The following is a 23,293-nucleotide window of genomic DNA, read 5'->3' as shown; positions in this document are numbered from 1 at the left end:
GGTGATTTAAACTTTAAGACGTAAGAAATTGACCAATTATAATCGAATATGAAAAGAATAATCGACTATGATTGGTCAATTTCTTACGGCTTAAAGATTAAATACTTATTGTGGACCGATACTTAGGTGTTTATAATCCGAATCTCTTTCATAACCGCTTACAGTCTATTTCTTACACTGCTATAAATGAAATTATTGAAATGTAAAAATATATTAATGATTATATAAATCAGTCAATAATAAATTTGTATTATTTAATAGAATATGCATTAACAATTTAATCACCAAAGAAGTAACATTATGCATCTGCATTTAGATATTTATATGTAGCAGCTCGTAATGTATATTAAGTCAGTATGTAAGTGACTGACTCCGTTATTAAAGTTCTCGATCAAATATTCTCTAAGCGATGAATCAGGAAAATGTACGAGTAAGCTGATCACCAAGGTTATCAAATCTCACAATTTTGGAGTTTTATTTTTGGGATCGAATTAAAGAATTGATTTCTTCAAAGCCAATACCGAAATAATATGAAGAAAAGAGTAAAAAAAGCATGCAGGAAAATCCAAAAAGAATTGCTTGATGTTTTGTTTTCATTTTCATAGCGAATTCAAAAGTTTGGAGTTCACTGGAAGGTAATTCGAACATTTATGAAAGAAAATTAATTATTTGCATTGTTCTTCTCACTTTTTAATATATTCCTCATAATACATTATCAACAATGAAGAAGTTTTCGATATATTGATAGGGACAGGTGTCAAAGTCAGAGTTATTTTAAGAGCACATTTACATACGAAAGGTACAGAAAATTTAAAGTCCTTATCCCTGATAAGATTTACACACGCGCATACGCACACACGCAATGTGCGTATATGTATATTTGAGAAATAAGTAGCTCATTAATAATAAGATTATATAGTTACTAAATTATTAATATATTACCAAGAAATATCTTCTCTTTCTCATCTTTTTTTCTTTTTAACATATTTCTACATAATTAATTTTCATTTTAAAGTGTTGAAAAATAATTCAAATGGGACATAGGACATAGGATGTCTATAAGACATCTGTAAAACATCATAAATCGGATCTATAAAATGTCTATCTAATAGTAAGATATCATAAAGGCGTCTTTTTGATAACTTCCTCATTTGATAAGATATGTCAATAATTTTTAAAATATCTTTTAGATATTTTTAAGATATATAATGTTTTCTGGATTAGTATATTAACATTAGCAAAACTACAGAAAAAATTTTTTTTCGTTCTTTTGCAATTTGTTTAAATAATTTTTTAACTTATTTATTTGGAAATATTAATATTTTTCTGATGAAAAAACAAATTTTAATTTAATTATTATAGAATAAATGCATTTTGGCGATCATTTATTTGCATATATTTTTTATCGGCACAATATCTCAAATAAACTGAACAAAGAGAATTTTTCCAAATTTTAAACTATTTATTATTTTATAATATTTTTCGACATGAAAAAGGGATTAGACATAAATTTTTTTATATTACCGCACATTTTTATATCATTTTAATAAATATTTAGATATGTGGATATCATGCTGATCATATTTTGCTTATTGCTTCCATCATTATAAATATCAATACTATTAAAACAACATTTACATTGAATGCAGAAAAATGATGTATGTAAAGAATAATTGAATTTTTCAAATTTGAAAATATTCTGATATATTGAAAGAAAAGATCTTAATTCAAGTTTTTAGATTTATAATGTATTTGAATATCTTCGACAGGTATGAATATGAATATCTTCGAATATTTTTGACAAAATGTTTTGCTTACAAGATATGGTTTTGTATGTGTTTATTGATTTGAAAATTAATATAAAATAAATCGGTATAAAAATATATTACATATATAAAACATATTTTGTAATATAAAAATAATTATAGTATAAAAATGTTTCTGGAGAGGTTTATTTTTAACTTATTAATATGATAAATATGTGCATTAATAAATATGAATTAAAATACAATTCATGCGGGAGTACTCATGCAAATATCTTTGAAACGAGTGACTATTGTAATAACTATAACTTAGTTAGGTTCTGTCTAATTCCGTAACACACACGCCTACATGCAGAATTATTGCCAGAAATAATATGAAGATTGTTAAATATTTGGAATATACAATTATAACATAAACGAATAAATTAATATTATTATCACATTATGGAATTAATAATATTATTAATATTATTTTTCCAGATAATTTCCAAATGTTTTATTAAAACAAATAAAATAACATTTTTTAGCAATAATTAGATTGATAAAACGGCATTCATAAATGATTTTTTAGCATGATAACTTTGACGACGTGATTTAACAACTCTTTTAATGATAATTCTATAAGGAAAAAGAAACTATAATTCTTAGTGTTTTACTTTTACTTTTTTGAATTACAGTTCAGTTTATGTTTTATTTCTCCAGTTATGTTCATTATTAGATATATTTAAGAAAATGTCAGATTTTCATATAAAAATTTAAAATAAAATTTATTTCTCAATTTAATTTTTATTAATATAATACATATTGAATAAAAGTTAATATTAATTAATTAAATCTTGATTTTAATGTTTGCATTCCATTATACTGCTTTTTTAAATTTAAGAATAACTGTAGCGATATTTCGTATTATCTTCTTTTTTAGTACATCAAATTATTTTGAAAATTATCGTAATGTTTCACATCGTCAAAGTATCAAATTTATTTTAAAAAGATATTTGCAAGCTGTGTTTACAAATGTTTAATTGTAAAACTTTGATGCGTAAAAAATTGCAAAGTAAGTACTCGAGATTCTTGGTGAACCATCGAATCCGGAATCATTACTTCTTGTTGAATTCATTCTCTTATGCTCAGAATCATCATCTAGTTCGACGCAGGTCAATCCATTTTCGTCCATACTCTCTGTCGTAGCGGTACTCGTCGTACTTCCAGTACTATCACTACTGATAGATGATATGCGCGAATGATGACGTCTCCTCTTGATATTTGCCCTTCTAACTTTAGAGAGGTCTCGTGGAGTGGCCGTAAGTAATGCCGATGGTGTTGTATAAAACATCTTTATAAGATCGAGCGGCCGTTGTGAAGGTGTATTTTTAGATTTAGAAGATGTTTTCGGTGAAAATTTTGCTTGTTGTTTTTCAAGAATAACTTTGGTAGTAAGTATACTCTGTTTATTCGTTGTCTTTGTCAGTTCATTATTATGAATATCCTTTAGCCCCTTTTCATTTTTTTCCGATGGTGTTCTTTTGATCGATGATTTTGTCTTTTTCATTACAGACATTGTCTTAGAGGATTGTAGATTAATGTTGGGACTAACCAGACTGGTTTCTTTTGATGCGACTGGAGTCTCTACATCGTCAGTGCTTGTCAAATCATTCTGATTGCTCCACTTTGAAATTTTCCTGATTAAAGAGGGATTTGGTGATAGCTCATTTGTTGAGGTATTGAGATCCTCATATTCTTGATCGATCTTTCGATTATCAGATTTCTCGGGCAATTTAGGCGCTTCAACTATATTTATTATTGGTATGGCAATTTCAACTGGAATAGTCATTTGTGAAGTTACAGAAGTTGTTGTACTGCAATTGTTGTGTTGTGTCGAAACTTTCTTTGCCATAGAATTTGTATCTTTATTTGTAGAATCAATTACTATCGAAAAGTTATTTTTCTTTTTTGGCATTTTTTGCATTGTGGGGATTTTCTTCTCGATTTCCGTTACCTTCATTGATTTTTGTTTCGCAATTTCTGCTTTTTTCATTTTCAAAGATTTCAAACTAATTCTCTTTTTCACCTTTTCTTCTTCAATAATATCATCACTAGATTCAATTGTTAAACTTTCAAACGCTGTGATATTCTTAACATCAATCTCATTTTTCTTATTATCAATTTCTTTCCACATGCATTTTGAATTCATTAAATTTATTTTTTCGTCGATTTTGGAAGTATTTATTTTCTCATGAAAAAATTCATTTTGTTGCTTTATTCTCGTCGTTTCTGGACTACCTGGTGCTTTAATTTCGCTCCAAAAATCAATAGACTCAGTAGAAGCGCTTCGCGATAATACGTTTTCCTCCTGAAGATTATCATTATCATCGGTTTTTATTTCTTTTTCTGTTATTATATTCAGAGACTTTGTTGATTCTGCTCTCTTCTCAATGAATTTATCTTTGTCTTTTTTATTAATAGCTTTTTTATCAATAGATATAGACTGTTTTTTTGAGATAAAGGAATTCTCGGGAATATTATTTAATGTAAAATTTATTGCATTATTGTTTATTAATTTCGAAGACTCGACCGTGGTGTTTTTTTTCAAAATCCTTGCATCGGTATCTTTGTTAAAAATTGACAGTGATTTACCATCTTCAATCTTCATTACTTTAAATGCGCTTGAGTCTTTTTCAACCTTTGGCGAATCTACAACGCCAACATTTTCATTCACAGTGTTTTTCAAAAGCGTATCTGTTTTGAAAGGAAATTTTAATTCTGTGCTATTAAGCTTTGGCATTTCGCTTTTAGAACTGAATAGATTTATTGAAGAATCCTTTGCTACTTCAATACAATTAATCTTTTTAATATTAGTTTTCAATATTTTTGCTTCTTTTGATGCATTAACTTCGGTGACCTTTTCTTCCATCGTTGATGAATCAGTCATTTTTGAGGACAATTCGTGTAACAAATTTTCGTCAGTCTTTTTCACATTGTTCTTCAATGTTTCTGTCAAATTGACATCTGTCATTAGTTTTGACTTTTCGGAGCATTCATTATTAAGCACTTTATCGTTTGTTTCTTTGGACAAGGTCATTTTTTTAGTTCGCAACTTAACTGCATCATTGTGTCGCATCACGTCAATTTTAAAAGTTGACTTATTTGAGTCTACGTCATCAGTTCTTTGCAAAGTGTTGAAAGAAGAAACTTGCGCCAAAGTCGATGTTTTGTTCACCTTCTTTTCCGGTAATGCGACAGTAGTAGTCCTGACAACGTCCTGATCAGTTTTCGGCGAGTTCGCCAGATACTCTGTAGTCTCTCGTAACGAAAGCTTTGGCACTTCTACGGCATTATTTCTATCCGTATTAATTTTAGACAGTTTTGGCAGACGATAGGTCGTGTTATTCGTAAGCATCATACTGTTGGCACTGGTTTGAGTAGTATTATCACTAACTTCAGTTTCAACATCGTTTCGCTTTGAAGTATTCTCGTACATTGCCGAAATTTTTGGCTTGTCTTCTTTCATTGCAGACTCATCTATTCCAATGGAAATAATAAAATTTTGAATAGTGGAAGATTCCATCACTTTAATTGTTGAATCGCGTTCTAAACAATCAAACATTTTCATCGTATTATTGATTACATTACAATGCTTTTGACTTTTGTCTTTTGACTTTTGGCTTTTGTCATTCTTTATATTCATGATGAAAGTGTCTTCAAATCCTTGAAGATCTTTTTGTAAGTCGTTTTTTGGTGCATTTGTTAAAATAAAATCTGAATCGTTCGATTGTACGAGATTTGTAGTTGTTTTATTCTTCGAAGATAATAAATCTTTAGTATTGACTTCTCGTATATCGTTTTTTGTTGTTGAAGCATCAATATCTCGTTTATTACATGAGTTATTGTTTGATATAGAATGAATATCTTTTTTTGCCAAGAAATCTATTTTCTTAGATTTACATATTGTTTTCTTGGATGCTTTAAAATTCTTATTATCACTCGTTATTTGAATCTTGTTATTCATCTCTACTAAATCTTCATTTAAGCTTCCTAATGCATTATTTTTAAGAATATTATTTTCTATATCAACAGAATCATTTATTAAAATTGATTGATTTTCATCGGTTTTCATATCCTTAACTTCTTCAAGATTTTTGTTAAATTTTTCTATAGGTTTTCTCATTGTTAAATACACGCTATTTCTTGAAGAATCTTTTATGTAAGGTTTTTGTACTGCTAACACGACCTTTGTTTCTGCTTCATCTATATCGTTTAAAGAAACATCCGCCTTATTTTCAATTTCAAATTTCTTGGGAATGATCAATTTATGTTTTTCATTTTCAGAGCTAGTATTAACCCAGATCGTAGAAAAATCCCCGACACTATTACATGCCTCGATTTTATATATCTGAGGTTTTACTTCATCATTTTTTTCAATTCGTGAATCAATAGAAATTTCGTTAAAAGTGTTTGATTGCCCATCAACCTTGTTAGTCAATGACAGACTATCAAGAGATGATCTTTTTTTCTTCTTTGTTTTCCTCATAATTTTTCTTATCCTTGCCGTAGCAGCTTCCTCTTCCTCTTGGGTCATTGTATCAGATTCAATATTATCTGTATAATAGGAGTGCTCGATAATTGATCCTCTCATCATTGTTCCTTTTCTGAGAATTAAAGTACCTCGTCGTGCCTCGTTTTTTATTTGAGCTTGTTCTTCAGCCACGAGACTATCCAAGACTTTAGCCTGTACTTGAGCGTATGCAACCTCCCGTTGCAATTGCTCAGGATCAAGTTGTAAATCGGTGGAGGATCTGCGTCGCGTAAATCTACGAGTGATTCTCTTTTGTAAAATTTCTGGCTCTTGAGAATCCTCCAAACGATCCAAATTGACCTGATGATACAAACGTATTTGTTGTTGATTATCATCGCCGTCTGACTTTTTATCTTTAATGAAGAATTTTTCCATTAAAAGTTCGCCCACAGATTTTTCATGTTTCTCATTGTGTTCACGTAATGCTGGATTGTCTTTTAAAGCTTGTGATCTGATTTTGATAGTCGGTCGGTCACGACGCAGCCGATTTCGGGGAGGATTTCCATTGTGCGAAAGTATTCTCGGTGAAGAGACATCGATGTCCGCTGTATCGATCACTCGTCTTGCGTGCCTCACAGCGATCGGCGAAAAACGATGCAAATGACTGAGCGGAGATTCCGAAATCGTTGATAGATGCGGCGAAAAACGCGATAGTGGTGTGTGAAAAGGCGTTCTGTATAAAATATTATAATCTCTAATTTGAAAATAATGATCCTAATCTACATTTCATGTAAATTGATACTTGCTTTGGCGGATACTTTTCTCGTCGATTGTTTAATGTGTTTCTTTTATAAACAATAAAAACACATTGCATCATATACAAAAACATTGTACCTTTAAATCTTAATATAAACATCATTGCATGAGAAAACATTTATATTAATATAAAAAAATATGTGAATTTGTTTCATAATTTTATAAAGTTTTATTCGCATTTTAGAAATACGAAAACAAATTTTATGTGATAAAGTAACGATTATACATATATAATTATATTTTACGAAGTTATTTAATACCTTCGTCTAATATTATAATAGGAGTTATGATATATTCGTATTAATTGATGAATCTCTCGATCGACCACCACATATTCGCGCCATTGTCAAATTATTTTTATTTTTTGTTACGTTGTACAGAACTATTTCACAAACACTTATGAGATACACATGTTAAATGTAAATGTGATTTATTTGACGTAATTGATATATAATTTTGTACATATATCTTTAGAAATTTATTTTAATTATGAGTACATAATTAGAAAAGAAAATTTATATATATTTTTTTTTATTTTTATCATATATGAGGAAAAAATATCAAAGATATATTCTACATTTTTTAGAAAAATTTTGAATAAAAAGAAAAATATTGATATAAAACAACTATTTTGTTTTACCAATATAAATAAAAACAATATATTCTAATAAAAGTATAAAAGTATAACTATATATAGTTCTTGTTTTTTTTCCTTCATCAAAATTATTAAAACAGTAGAATACAAAAATATTATTTTAAATATGTAAATATAAATATGTCTAAAATATCCTTAATGCATGAAATGCGTAATAATAATTGGATAGAATATAATTCACATATGTTTCTAAAATATATTCAAATATATTATTGAAATATATTTTTAATATCTGAATAACTATGTCTCATAAATACATGATTTGTATAAATCTACTAAATGTATCAATTATAAATTTAATGCGTTTACTATTTCTTGTAATAATATATTAAATATTAAACTAATTTTTACTAATTTTAAATTTCCTTTTTTTTTTACTATCATGCAGTGATAAATAATTTAACGAGTCATACAGCTTCTAGACTTATTATCCAAAAATATACAAAAAAGATTTTATTTCTAATTATAACATGATATATGTATGCATATATTTTATCTTACAATTATATTTTTTTAAATATTTTTAGTGCATGTTTCACAATAATTTCCGAAATTATAAAAAATTGAGAGCAATATTAATATTGTAGGAACACAATGTGTACACATTAATAGCCTTGAGAAAGATTTCCACCAATAAACACTCGTCCAAAATAAATTTTAATCTAAGAAGAATAAAAAAACAAAAATTCTGATATCTTTTAATAAAAATAAATTAAATATTGATGTGCATATGATATTTTTGAATTAAAATGGTTTTGAATTAAGAATAAAATGACTTCATTCTTACCGTCCTGTGCCCGTCATTAATGAGCTATGATTGGCATAAGCTCCCCCTCCGTAATAATAAGAGGAGACATCGTTATAATACGGCATTTTCTTGTACACCTTATTCTGTATTTTTTATTTTGTTCACCAAATGATAATAGTCTAATCAACACAATCACGGAAAAATCTTGAAAAATGAATCCGCGAAGAATAATGCTTTGGTCCAACGCCCGAATGTGTAATAACGTTTATGTTTTTAACGAATTAACTAGAACAAACGTGACAATTCGACTCTCAGGTGTGCGAAAAGTAAAGTCGTTTTTACGATTGAAAGAGCCAAGACCAACTGAGTTCAGCCGGCGACCTGATGTAATAATAGAATTCTAGTATATGAGGCTTCCAAGCGCGCTAACTATACTATTCGATTCTAATAACCCGTTCGTATGGTTGGTAGTTAGAACGATGAAAAGAATGCGGAACAATAAGAAATATGATAAAAAATGTTTATATGTTGACAACTAATTATACTATATCCTTGATATATACTACTATATCCTTGATATAACTAATTACATCACAAATAAATAAAATGTAAGTAATGTAAAATCAATTTTTATTAAATTCATTCACTAATTATTTCATTTTTTTTCATTTATAAGTACATCTTTTTCCTTTAATGAAAACTCTAAGAATTTCATTAGCATGTGTATAAGTAAACATATCTTTACTTGATTCTTTTAGTAGAAATGTAATTAATTATTTTGATTTTTTATAACTTATTTATATATATAAAGTGTCCGGTAATAATTGTATTACTTCTCGTGGGCAAATAGAGCGGACTATATTAAATAATCTTACATCATTTTAATTTTTTCAATAAAGAATTATTAATTTATATACATTCGCGAATAAACGAGCATTCATACAAAACAACAATCCAGTGTAATGCATGCTTACGATTGCTAGGCATGCGGTAATATATGATATGCATTATAAACAAATACTCTATCATTTGTAGTTTACATAAACATTTTGCAATGCGTCTAGCAATCGTCTAGCAATCTAACTGCATAGCATGTTGTCGAGTTGTCCCATTGTGCGAATACTCGTTTATTTGCGGAGCTGTATAAATAACTTTTTAATTATTGCGAAAATTGTCAAATGATACAGCATTTATTTATTTTTTTATTTAATATAACTTGTTATACTTATTCACGAGCATTGCACATGCACATTCATACACACGCATGTATAATGTATATAAAATTATATATATATATACTTGTTTCTATGATAGGTATATATATATATATATATACACACATACATACATACATACGAGTCTGAAAAGTTTTGAGCCTAACATAGAAACAAGTATTTTTTCGGTCAAATATAGTTTTATTTTTCAACATAATCTCTTTTTAAGTCGATATACTTTTCCCATCGATACTCTAATCTCTTTAATTCCTTCAAATAATAGTTGGCGTCTTGCTCCGCAAAAGGCGTTTACGTATGCGATGACCTCCTTGTTCGATGAAAATCCAAGAGAAACTTTAAGCTTAGGAAACAAGAAAAAGTCGCTGGGGGCCAGATCTGGTGAATACGGTGGGTAGTCAACCAATTCGAAGTGCAGTTCGTGAATTTTGGCCATGGCGACCGCCGAAGTGTGAGCAGGTGCGTTGTCTTGATGGAACAGCACTTTCTTCTTTTTCAAATGCGGCCGTTTTTTTGCAATTTCTGCCTTCAGCTTATCAAGTAATGATGCGTAATACGTTCCCGTTATTGTTTTATCTTTTTCAAGTCGATCCACACATCTAACTATTCCAAAAAACTATTCCAAAAAACAGTATTACCTATCTGCTCAGATAGCTCAGTATATTATGCAAATATCAGTAAAAATAATTTCACTAGCTTTACATTATAATCTTTATATCAATTTTGACAAAAAGGGCGACAATCAAGAAGAGCGCTTTCGCTTTTCGTATTGTACATTATATCACACCTGAGCGTGCGAATTTTAGGCAATTTGATTCGCTAAATCTAAATGTTTATAATTCGAAAAATATTATAGCCTTGACATTTTGATATTAGAATTTTCATCTGAAAATGATCTCAAGAATCTACCCTTAAGTGTTGATTCGGTCTTTACGGGACACCCTGTATATATATATATATATATATATATATATATATATATGGCAGTTAGATATTGAATTTTCAAAATGTACAAGATATATATATGTGTGTGTGTGTGTGTGTGTGTGTGTGTGTGTGTGTGTGTGTGTACAGGGTGTTTCATTTTAAGTGATATGATCGATTATCTCGCGAATCGATGATTTTATTGAAAAATTTTTCGAACGAAAGTTATGTGGCTTGAAGAGGAACACATGATGGAAATGTGGACTTGACTTTAAGTAATCTTTTAAAAATCAGGTCATTAATGTTTTTTTAAATGGAAATCCCTATTTTTTATTACATATTCTTGTAGCTTATTTCGAGAGCTTTCCAAAATATTATAATAAAGTTACTTTTCGTTAAATACTTGTTAAGTTATAAAGCAAAATTGATCCACTAATCCGGCCAACTAAGGCAAGACTGATCACTGATCTGGCTCACATGCATATGCGTACATGGATACGCCGGCTATACTGTAACTTTCAAGCTCCATATCTCGGAAAGTACTCAATGAAACTTTATTATAGTGTTATGTGTGTATGTATATATATATATATATATATATATATATATATAATACTCAACTTTTATAATATGCATCATTTGTATAAAAGATTTGATATTAAAAAAGTGCCGCCAAGGTTAAGGTTACATTATCTCGAAAATTCAATATCTAACTGCTTTTGAAAAGTAAAACCTAAATGATAAATATAAAAACTTTTCTTTTCTCCAAATGACAGTTCTCCAATAAGAGTTATTTTATTTATTCTCTTAAAATTTGATTATCAATTACTGGCGCCAGTTGTATCTTCTCAAAAAAATAAAAATAAAAGCTCAAGTACATATCTTAAGAGCATCAAATAGACATGCAAAAACTTGGCGCACTCGGGGTCGTATTAAAACTTAACGATGTCTTAGGTAAATAGACAGTTTTCTACATTAAAATATAAATTTTATTATCATTTAAATATAAATTAATATTTTTTATTTATGTCCTTACAATTCATCACTTTTTATCAATACTGATTAAATTCAATTAATGGTTCTAGACAATTAATTAGTAATATATATCTATTCATTATTAATTAATTTTATATATTATATTAAATATATTTAAAATGGTTACGTATCGGTTTGTGGCTCATTCTCACGGTTTTGCGGGATAATGTCAGTCGGATTGTCAGGAAGAGAGAGAATTTCGGTAAAGAAATAAAGTGGAGAAGATTTTGTGTGAGCTATGTATAAGTATATATTCTTACACACATATTTACATGACTGGTTTAGTGACTGGTTTTATAGTTTAGTTTTGATCGCTATTTACAATATATACACGGTAAGAATTTCTGTTCTCAGAATCTCGGACGTTGTTCGCCGAAAATGCTCGCGAATTTTACGAATCGTACACTGGCTTTTACTCACGGCTCTTCCAAGAATTTGGCGCGTCGCGATTGCAGGCGCGCGGTACGAGACGGTACGCGGGGTGTCTTTGCACGCAGTGTTCGACGCGATTGCCGATCGACTGATAGCCGTCAAAAGTATTATCGCGTATTTGGAACGGATTTTTCGGATCAGAATTGGGACTTAGAATTTGCTGCGGCTCAGAAACAGGAAGCTCTCAGTTCTGTCGTCAACAGCGATCGATGTTGCACAGAAGTCCTGCTTAGGAGGCCAAGTTAAGAAGCGTCTTAACTTATGAATAATCTTGTGTGCTTCAGAGACGGGAGCGATCCGCCAGAAACTCCTGGCTTGCTAGGTAGTACTTTAGGCTCGCTTACTGATATCTAGACAGGTATTCACCGAGATCAGCACTGGACTGATTGCTATCTCGCCGGGAACAGACAAAATTCATCCGTCGGCATCAGTTAATATATCCGAGTCGGCCATAAATCGGGAAGAATCGGATACAGGTCGGCTGAACTCGGATTCTGAGGCTCACTTCGCCGGAAATGATTCCGCCGAGAAATTTGCGAAATTCACCGAATAGGCTCGGCGATTCCGCGGATACATTCAGTGACACTGCCGGTAGTGGAGCTAGCGACGGGGGGATTATCCGCGCGGTTTATTATGATATACATGTCTTTCACGTGAATTCTTCACGTCAGTTATTCTACGCGAATCTGTCGATGGCAAGATTGCAGAGGATCCAATCACTGGAGAATGATTTGGGCGTATCGTTACATATTTGTTTCTGAATCTGACTTGAAAGTAATATTTACGTAATTAATGCAAAGAATAAATAACATATTTTATTAGAATGAAATACAATAAAAACATATATATTCATGTTTTAATATTTATTAATAAATTATTATTTTTTATGAACATTTATTAAACATATATTTGTTTATACAGGGTGTCCCAAACCTAATTGCACCTGCTAATGGCAGATTCCTGAAGTCATTTAGAAACGAAAATTCTAATACTAAAATGTTGAGCATACAATAGTTTTCAAATAGGAAACGTTTAAAAATGTCCAATCAGGTTGTCCATTATTCGTGCGTTCAGGTCCGTCACATAGTGAAGAATCATAATTGTTAGTGATCATAATTGTATTTTATAAAAAGGTCAAGAATAATTATTCTTCATATTATTTTTGTATAAATTACTGATGTTGAGAAAGTTTTTATCAATAGTATATCCGTTCTTTATTATCTGTTCAAGAAATAATTTTTTGATTAATATTGATTAAGACACTCACATCATAAAAAATATTATTTTTTTACAACATACTTCATATGACAAATACTTCATTTGACAGCTCGATGTGCAACAATAACTCGATGCATTCCAAGGTCAATATTACGTAAAATAATTTTTATTTTTAACCGCTATTAATATTATCAACATAGAGCAAGTTAATTAAATAAATAGGAAAAGTTACGAAAAGAAATTCAAAAATATACGCAAAATTATGTTAATATTTAAACATTAATATCTAGGAGTATCTTCACTATTTGATGGACCTGAACGCGCGAATAATGGACAGACCGATTGGACATTTTTAAATGTTTCCTATTTGAAAATTATTGTATGCTTTAACATTTTAGTATTAGACTTTTCGTCTCTAAATGACTTCAGGAATCTGCCATTAGCAGATGGTTAGGTCTGGGACACCCTGTATATTTGAGAAATTTGTCTGCATAGATTTTTTTTAAACATAATATTTACATAATTAATGCAACAAGATATATTAATGCAATACAGAGTATAAGATAAGAGTATAATATAGTACATGTTTGAACGGATTTTAATGCGATCCGGATGCGCCAAGGTTTTTGTATGTCTGTTTGATGCTCTTAGATGCAAAAATATGTACTTGAATTTTTATTTTTTTGAGTTTATAACTGTCGCCAGTAATTGATAATAAAATTTAAAGAGAATTAAATAAAATAATTATTACCACTTGGGGAAAGGAAAAGTTTTTATATTTATCATTTAGGTTTTATTTTTTAAAAGCTAGATATTGAAGTTAGATATTGAATTTTCCAGATAATGTAATTTTAACTTGGAGGCATTTTTTTGATATCAAATCTTTTATACAAATAGTGCATATTATTAAAATTGAGTATTATATTATATATATTATTTGAGTACACATTTAGACACAAGATTATGTAATTTTGTAATATAACACTTGAATTGAAACAAACAAGAATTTGATTGAACAACAAGAAGAACAAACAAAACAATTTTTGAGTGCAAAAATATGTATCTTTAGTTTTATTTTTATTTTTTAAGGAGATATAATTGGCGCTAATAATTGATAATAAAATTTTTAAAAAACATATACACTGCGCGTACACTTGACGACTTTTTTACTTTTTTATAAAAAGTAAGTTTGTTGTGATATCATTCATTTTGTTGTGTTAAACATTTTAAAAAGAGTGTGTGTGTGTGTGTGTGTGTGTGTGTGTGTGTGTGTGTGTGTGTGTGTGTGTGTGTGTGTGTGTGTGTATCATTTTTTGTTAGACGATTATATTATAACATGATGAATCCTATACAAATGTATATATCGGTGCTACGAGGTTTGAAAAGTCCGTGCAAAAATGAAACCTACTTAATTTTTCGAGATAACCTTTTTTATTTTTCAACGTAATCTTCTTCTAGACTTATACTTTTCGTCCAACGCTGTTCCAGTTTGTTGATCCCTTCCGAATAATATGATTGGTTCAACTGTGCAAAATAAGCATTCGTTTCCGCAATCATCTTCTCGTTTGAATGAAATCTCCTTCTCGCTAGCAATTTCTTTCTCCATTGGGGAATAAGTAATAGTCCATGGGAGAAAAAGGGGATGTAGAATGTGTTGGAACTGTAATTCCATCAATTTTGCGGCCACAACTTCGAAAGGTAAGCTGGTGCGTTGTCGTGATGGAAAAGAACTTTTTTGTGGTTCAATCGTGGCGTTTTTCTTGCAGCTCGGTTTTCAAACAATCCAATAACGATGAATAATATTCACCTGTAATAGTTTTCCCCTTTTTCATAGTCGATGATGTATTATTCCTTGCAAACCCCAAAAAACAGTCGCCATAATCTTCTCGGCCCCAAAGGAATGATCTTCGCCTTCTTTGGTACAAATTATCTGCTAGCAACTATTGCTTGAAATGTTCTTTGATCTCAGGCGTGTAGTGGTGTATCCATGTTTCGTCCACAAACGATGCCTAAAGTCAAAGGGGATTCCTGCTGGAACAGTCGCAAACATTCCTTGGAACACGATTTCGTTTTTGGTCAATTGTGAGCAATCGCAGCACCCATCTTGCAGATAATTTTTTCATACCCAAATGTTGCAAAATATTATGTACCCGTTTACTCGAAATGCCCACAGCATTAGCAATCTCACGCACCTTGATTCTTCTATCATCCATTACCATATCATGGATTTTATCAATGATTTCTGGAGTAGTAATCTCAACAGGGCATCCAGAATGTTTCAGCGTTACTTGTGCTCAATATGGCCACTTCGAAACGTTTGAAACCATTTATAAACTGGTCTAATCGAAGGTGCAAATTCACCATAATATTTATCAAGCTTCTTTTTAGTCGATTTTTTAGCTTCTTCTGAGGCGATTTGCCTTTCATAAAGTAATGCTTGATCAACACACGAAATTCTCTTTCATCCATTTTTTAGAAATCACTCGACTTCCTTGATTCAAACGAACGCCAAATACAGAGAAATATATCAATCTAACTGAAACTTAGTGTGTATTCTTTCAAGAGATGCTACTAACTGAAAATAATCTCGATACACACCAGTGGTGCTATCTTTCTGACTTTGCACGGACTTTTCAAATCGCTCTCGTACATAAAAAGCAATTGAAAAATGAAAAAACTGTAAAAGCTTCTGCGAATAATGAAGTTATGAAAGACGATTCTTTGATATAAAATTATATTATGTAAACAAGAATCGTGTAATCACTTTTTTATTTTTTGCTAACTCTAATTTCACGTGAATTTCTTCATAATTTACGATGACGGCGGGAGCGTTCCGTTTGACCACGTTAATATTGACCACAGTCCTAATTGACCACATTGCGATTGGCCACGTTGCGATTGACCACGTTGCAATTGACCACAGTCCCGTTTGGCCACAATCCCGTTTGACCACCGTCCCGATTTGACCATCGTCCCGATTGACCACTATCCCGTTTGATCATCGTCCCGATTGACCACCGTCCAAATTGACTATTTTCAAATTGATCATATTTTTGTACTGTTTTTATCACTAATAATATTTTTTACTTTACATGAAGTAATATGTATAGTCTATTCTAGTACGCGGGATATTCGTTTTTTCCTAACTCTGCCGAATCTTATATATATCGAGAAAAAAACGCATTTTTTCCCGATAGCGCACATCTTGATAGCCAATGACTATGCTATCGGGAAAAGACGCATTTCCACATAGATTTGCAAGGTCCACCCCACCCCCACCCCGATGCTTAGGGGCGAAACGAGGTCCATGATTATACTATTCTACATAAGTTTTTAAATAACTATTTTTTAAGTAGAACACTTACACTATTATCCATTATACGAAATGATAAATATAAATATAATGACAATTATATAATACATCTGATATATTAGGTGTACAAAAAAGTTCTGAGCTTTAGATTTCATCACAACCGAAATAACAATTTAAATTTTATATATCTTCTCGCCCTTTTGCGGTTTTAAAGCGTTGACATTTGGCCTTCTAAAATGCCATACGGTTTGGCATTTGATGCACATAACCTCAAAAATTAGTAGTGTTCACGATGACAATAATAAAAGAGCTATTCGATTTTCCATCCACTTCGCGTTTGATTTGAAAAAAAATGCTGCTGAAGCCACTGCAATGATTTGTGCTGCATATGGAGAGAACGCTGTAAGTCATACTACATGTAAAAGATGGTATCAAAAATTTCGCCAAGGAGATTTCAGTCTTGAAGATGAACCGCGTGCTGGACGCCCTCAAAAGATTGAAACGGACGAATTGCAAGCACTGCTGAATATAAACTCTGCGTAAACTGAAAAGGAGTTTGCAGAACAGCTTGGCGTTATGCAGCAAACCATTTCCGTACGTTTACATATGAGAAAGGTTCAGAAGGAAGGCAGATGGGTTCCGCATGAATTATCCGAAGACAACAAAAATCGTCGGCGTGACACTGCACTCACTTTGCTTTCAAAGTTCCGGAAAAAAGATTTTCTGCACAAAATCATTACAGGCGATGAAAAGTGGATTCTTTATGATAACCCTAAACGTAGAAAATCATGGGTTGACCCTGGTCAACCTTCGACATCGACGCCAAAGCCTAATATCCACGCCAAGAAGGTTTTGCTCTGTATCTGATAGGATTGGAAAGATGTGTTGTATTACGAGTTGTTACAACCGCGTGAAACAATCACGGCAGATCACTACCAACAACAATTGACCAATTTGAGCGATGCATTAGAAGAAAAGAGGCCATTTACTGGCCAAGGACGTCGTAAAGTGATCTTACTTCATGACAATGCTCGACCATATGTTGCGAAAGCGACTCAGGACCATATCTTTGCGTTAGGCTGGGAACTTCTCCCGCACGCGGCGTATAGTCCAGACAAGGCGCCTTTCGATTACTATCTATTACGGTCGCTGCAGCATCATTTGGCTGATACATATTTCGTGAGATTTGAAGAGATACGAAGATGCATTGACTTTATCGCTTCGAAACCGGTGAGCTTCTATCGTCAAGGAATTCGCAAACTACCCAAATAAAAAGGGAGGGTGTGCGTCACGGCGGGGCCCGACCACGAACCAGTCGTGAAAACTCGTAATTATTTTGCGAAAAAATATCACCTCAGCCAGGAATCGAACCTGGATCTCCTGCTTACCGGGCAGGCATCTTATCCTTTCGACTACCGAAGCATGTGATGATATTTATCGCAAATAACGTATTTAGAATAACACGTCAACAATACAATGATACATATATATATATATATATATATATATATATATATATATATATAAGTAAGAAAGATGGCAAAAGGTCGTTGATGCAAACGGAGAAATTTCGTTGATTAATATTTTTTTGTTTGTTTTTGAATAAAGATTAAATTTTACAAAAAAAAGCTCAGAACTTTTTTGTACACCTAATATTTCATAATCTCTGGAAAACTAACTAATTTTTCTTTACATATTATCAAGATTTGAAGTTAATTATTACTGCAACATGTAAAATTTGACAGAGTTAAGAGAAAATATCCTTCGTACTAGACTACACATATTAATAGAAAGTAACACACTTGATAGAAAGTAAAAAATACTATTAATCGCAGTGATAACAACATTGAACATGATCAATTTCAAAATAGTCAATCTGGACGGTAGTCAATCGGGACGGTGGTCAATCAGGATGGTGGTCAATCGGGACGGTGGGCAATCGGAACGATGATCAATTGCAACGTGGTCAATATTAATGTAGTCAAACGAGTGCCACTCATTTGCGGTACGCTCATATATTTATAATATTTCTACAAATAAAATCATAAACTATAATGTCTTTTACCATTTCAGATTATTTCAAATAATCAATCGATTAATTCTTCTATTACAATTGACCAATTGCATTCATCAATATTTATATAAATATAAATTATAAGAAATGAATTTTTAATGAAATAATTAAATTTAATTTATTTTAAATTAATTTTCATCATTATCGATTAACTTAATAATTTTATTATACTGGAATTGATCGATCGCATTTATCGGCGAATAAAGTTGCCGATAAATGCGATCGATCAATTCCAGTATAATAAAATTATTAAGTTAATCGATAATGATGAAAATTAATTTAAAATAAATTAAATTTAATTATTTCATTAAAAATTCATTTCTTATAATTTATATTTATATAAATATATTTTTGAAATTCGTATGATAGTAACATATTTAATTCAAATTGATAATTGTGATCTTTTATACTAAATCATATTTTAATATTATGTTATACTATATAATACATACAATACTATATCATATATTAATATTAAAATTTAATGAAATATTTCTATATATATATATATATATATATATATATATATATATATATATAGAAATATTTCATTATATTTAATGAAACATTTCATATATATATATATATATATATATATATATATATATAGAAATATTTTATATATTATATGAGAAATTGCGGATTGGTTGCGGAAGAGATTTGCACAAAATTGCTAAAAACGTGCGGAATAATTGTGGAGATGCGAAAAGATTACAGAAGATTTGCAGAATAATTGCGGAGAAATGCGGAAGAATTTCGGAGAAGTTGCGGAAATATGTGGAAAGGTTGCGGAAAAGTTATAGTTATATATTATAATAAAATTATGAGAAAGTTGTGAAATGTTTACGGAGATGTGCGAAAAAGTTGCGGAAGAGTTGCGAAAGGGGAGCGAAAATATATAAAAAGACTGTGAAGGAGTTGCGGAATTATTGCGGAAACATGTGGAAATTGTGAGAAAGTTGCGAAACAGGTGCGAACATATGCGGATAGATTGTGGAAGAATTGCGAAATGGTTGTGCAATAATTGCAAAAATATGCAAAAAGTTGCGGAAGATTTGCGGAGTGATTGTGGAATGGCTGCGGAAACGTTGTGGAATAGTTGTGAAAGAGGTGCAAAGATATGTGGAAAGATTGTGGGAGAGTTACGGAATGGTTGCGGAATAGTTATGGAAAGATTTTGCGGGAGTTGTGAAATAGTTAGGAGATGTACGGAAAGATTGAAAGGAGCAATACGAAACAGTGAAAACTAAACATCGACACTCCGGAACTTTATCTTTAACCTCAAACTAAATAAGATAAACGTTTAGACAAAGGATCTGCCACCAAAAAGCTGCAATGTCAATTCATGTCAGTCGGAATCAAGCTTTGATACACATAAAACAATCGTCTCGTTAAAGGAAGTTTTAGTATAAGTTTGTAACTCTACTATAAAAGGAAATTAACCATCCTAATTCCGTTTCCATTTTAAATCCTATTTTGGACTAGGAAGGAAGCACGAATTTTATTCTATATCAATTGGAAGGAAATTTGTATTTAGAGGATTTTACAATTATTATATCACGGAGTAAGTGTCAATTACTTTTATTTATTTTATATCTTTTCCTATCCTTGTTCTATAAGATATTACTACTTCCTCTTCTTTTCTTTGACAAGTTATTATTTTCTTATTTCATTATCTTATCATTTCCTATAATATTTGTCGATTAAATATTCGCGGAGCTCGATATCCCGAAGTAGAGTTGATGAATGCAGACTGACCTGAAAACGAGTCAAGACTATTGTCACGCAGGACGTGACAATGGGCAGTGTATATTGAATCAGTAGTGCCTTTCGCGACAAGTTGCAATCGTACAAAAGCGACAACGACGTTTCTTAAAATTTCCAAATCGGACTTTGCGTAGCAATATCTCTGCTCGTAGGGAACGTAGCAAAAAATAAAAATACTTTTATTATGCAAGTCGAACTCAAGCTATTGATCAAGTCTACTTAGAATTTGATCGGTTCAGGCATTAAAGAGATTCAATAATTTTGGGTGCTCGCATCTCGTCGATTCGCGTAAAGTTACATGATAGTGTTTCGGTTGTATGACTTGACACCTGAGACACTATCGTGTCTCTTGATTACGGAGTGTCCTTAAGATTTGCCGAATAAGTCGATGAATCTTTCCATTTTTATCTCACTTTCTGCTATGAACCTCTCGGGTTTCCGACATCACAGAAGGCCTTTAAGGTTCATGGCCACTGAATAAATCGATCCAAATCAGAATCTGCTATTGATTTCCGAGTCCTATCCCTCGATCCTATGTTTCATGATGAAGAATTCTTTTTCCCCAATTTCGAGAAATAATCCTTCCATTCTCTCGACCTAATAACTCCACCTCCAGAAGAAAAGACTATTTCCCTCCTTAACTATCCAATATTAATTTCTACTATAGTTTACATTTACATTAATATTCCCACACACACATATAGATTTTCGTTAATATGCATTATGCGTCATTTTATTGATAAATCTTATGATTAATCCCATGTCAAAATATCATTATTGTTAAGTTAATTAAAAAATTAATAGTAAAACCAGATAGAATCATTGTTCAGAAAATTTAACAACAATCACATAATCTCTTCATTGAAATCCTAGCTGACCTCTACACCAATGTAATACCAATGTAACCCGCGATACACACACATGCACACGCGCGCGCACACACACACATCTCTGGACACATGTTACCTCTCTTTGCTTCTTCGAATCATGTATAATTTTATGTCCATTAAAGATTTAAGTTACATTTTACTTTTTCTTATTTATTTTAAATCTTCGTTTTCTTTTTTATCTCATTGGTCGCATGACCTCTTTTACTGGTAAGAAAAATTAAATTTCTTGACCAAAAATGACGAACGTACGCAACGTACGTCTACACAACAGTCATAGCGTTTCTTTATCGTTGATCCAATGCCATTGAGACATATACAGTGCGTTTCGACACAAAGGTTTATATTGCAATAATTCACTTTCGAAAGAGCAGCTGCCGTTCTTCTAAGCTCTTTCATATTTCATTTATTTCTTTTCTTAATAATTTTCTTTTCTTTGGAAAGCTGGACATAACAATATAAAGGCGTTATGTTTGGAACATTTCTTGCGGTATACATGTTATTATTAATTACTAACAAAGTTTCTATTTAACTTTTTATTAATTATATTCTTTTTAATTTCTGTATTTGTTCTTTTGTAACAAGAAAGTTATTTTTCTTCATTGTATATATATTTTCATTGTATATATATTGTATATATACATTGTACATATATTGTATATATATTTTCTTAAATAAAGCTGATAAAGTAATTATCGTCAGAAAATTGCCTATAATATCAGTAAGAAATTGTATTTTTGTTACATTTAAAAAATCCTTTTTTCTATAATATTATTATTTTTATTAGTTTATATATAAATAAATAAAGTGAAATACTCCGTATATATTCTTATTTTCTAACATAACTTTCCTCCTTGGAGATAACATATCAAAGAATAATAACTTTAACTGCGTTTGCAAGACATTCTTCGTGAAATATGTTAATGTACCAAATTTCATCATTTTATTATTAATAACAACAAGAATGTAATTTTGTGCATAAAGGATCACTCTCTCCTACTACAAAATCTCTAAAAACAGTTGAGATAGAAGATTTTTTCCGAAGCATGGATACTTCACTGGTAAAGGTGAAATCAAAACCAAAGTTTCATCCCGAAGTCAGAATGACACTTGGGGATGTTCCTTTGTGAGAATGACAAGACTATGTATTGTATACTCGGCTTATCTCAATATGTTATTTATTCTTACATCGCCTGAAAAAGATGTTTCTTTTCATTATTTATCTAAATATTATCAAATATACCAATAAATATTACCAAAGCGATAAATATTATCAAAGTTTTAGTAGTCTAATGGATAAGATATCTGCCCAGAGAGCAGGCGATCCAGGTTCGATCCCTGGCTGATGTGATATTTTTCGCAATATATATTTCCATGGGAGGGGGGATAATAAAGGGGATTTTAATCAATATCAAGATATTTGATTATCGAATTGCTATAAAATCGCTACGTTGTAAGTCTGTTAAAAATAGTAGCACGTGATTGATAAAATAAAAAAATATTTGAATTTATTTCATACATAGAAATTTAGCAACCAAGATCCTGTTTGCCGAGGAATTGGCTATGATTCTATTTGTTTATTAACATACTCGGCTTACATCAACGTATTGTTGTGTATATTGTTAATATTTGTATGTTGATTAGAATGTAATCCTATCACAACCCATCCATCAATTCCAATCCATCAATACTATGCTGGCCAAAAATTACTATGTGGCGTTGTGCGTGTTATACAGTTCGCCATTGACGTTGCAAATATTAGTGAAGCTTGCTTAGAAGTTCCGCAGAGGATAAATGCTGATGAGAAGGCTGTAGAGATCCGACTCCAAAAAATAGTTGTAATAAATATAAGTGTTTATTTGTAACTTCAGAGTTTTATTTATTTAAAATGTTAATATACATAATTATGTATAAAA

At 30.9% G+C, this 23,293-nt stretch overlaps 1 protein-coding gene across 8 annotated transcripts in view; it reads right to left on the bottom strand.

Annotated features, from left to right (window-relative positions):
- Nucleotides 1-8,915, bottom strand: part of LOC105423837 (uncharacterized) — an 80,432-nt gene extending 71,517 nt beyond the window's left edge. For 4 of the 8 annotated variants that reach the window (XR_016138931.1, XR_016138930.1, XR_016138932.1 and 1 more), the window contains exons 1-2: nucleotides 8,535-8,915; nucleotides 2,826-7,009 (exon numbers count right to left, since the gene is read on the bottom strand). Coding sequence is in view for 5 of the 8 variants with exons in the window: in XM_089075658.1 (XP_088931784.1) it covers nucleotides 2,826-7,009; nucleotides 8,535-8,620 (4,270 nt within the window). In the remaining 3 variants the exon portion in view is untranslated. The remainder of the gene's footprint in view (nucleotides 1-2,825; nucleotides 7,010-8,534) is intronic. The other 4 variants (XM_089075661.1, XM_089075659.1, XM_011633753.3 and 1 more) reach the window with 3 other exon arrangements.
- Between the last annotated feature and the right edge of the window lie 14,378 nt (nucleotides 8,916-23,293).

The sequence above is a fragment of the Pogonomyrmex barbatus genome, unplaced genomic scaffold (assembly GCF_055798465.1).
Source record: "Pogonomyrmex barbatus isolate J1 unplaced genomic scaffold, ASM5579846v1 scaffold19, whole genome shotgun sequence".
Lineage (NCBI taxonomy): Eukaryota > Metazoa > Arthropoda > Insecta > Hymenoptera > Formicidae > Pogonomyrmex > Pogonomyrmex barbatus.
The sequence above is the reverse complement of the archived record's forward strand: the minus strand, read 5'-3'. Positions and strand labels throughout refer to the sequence as shown.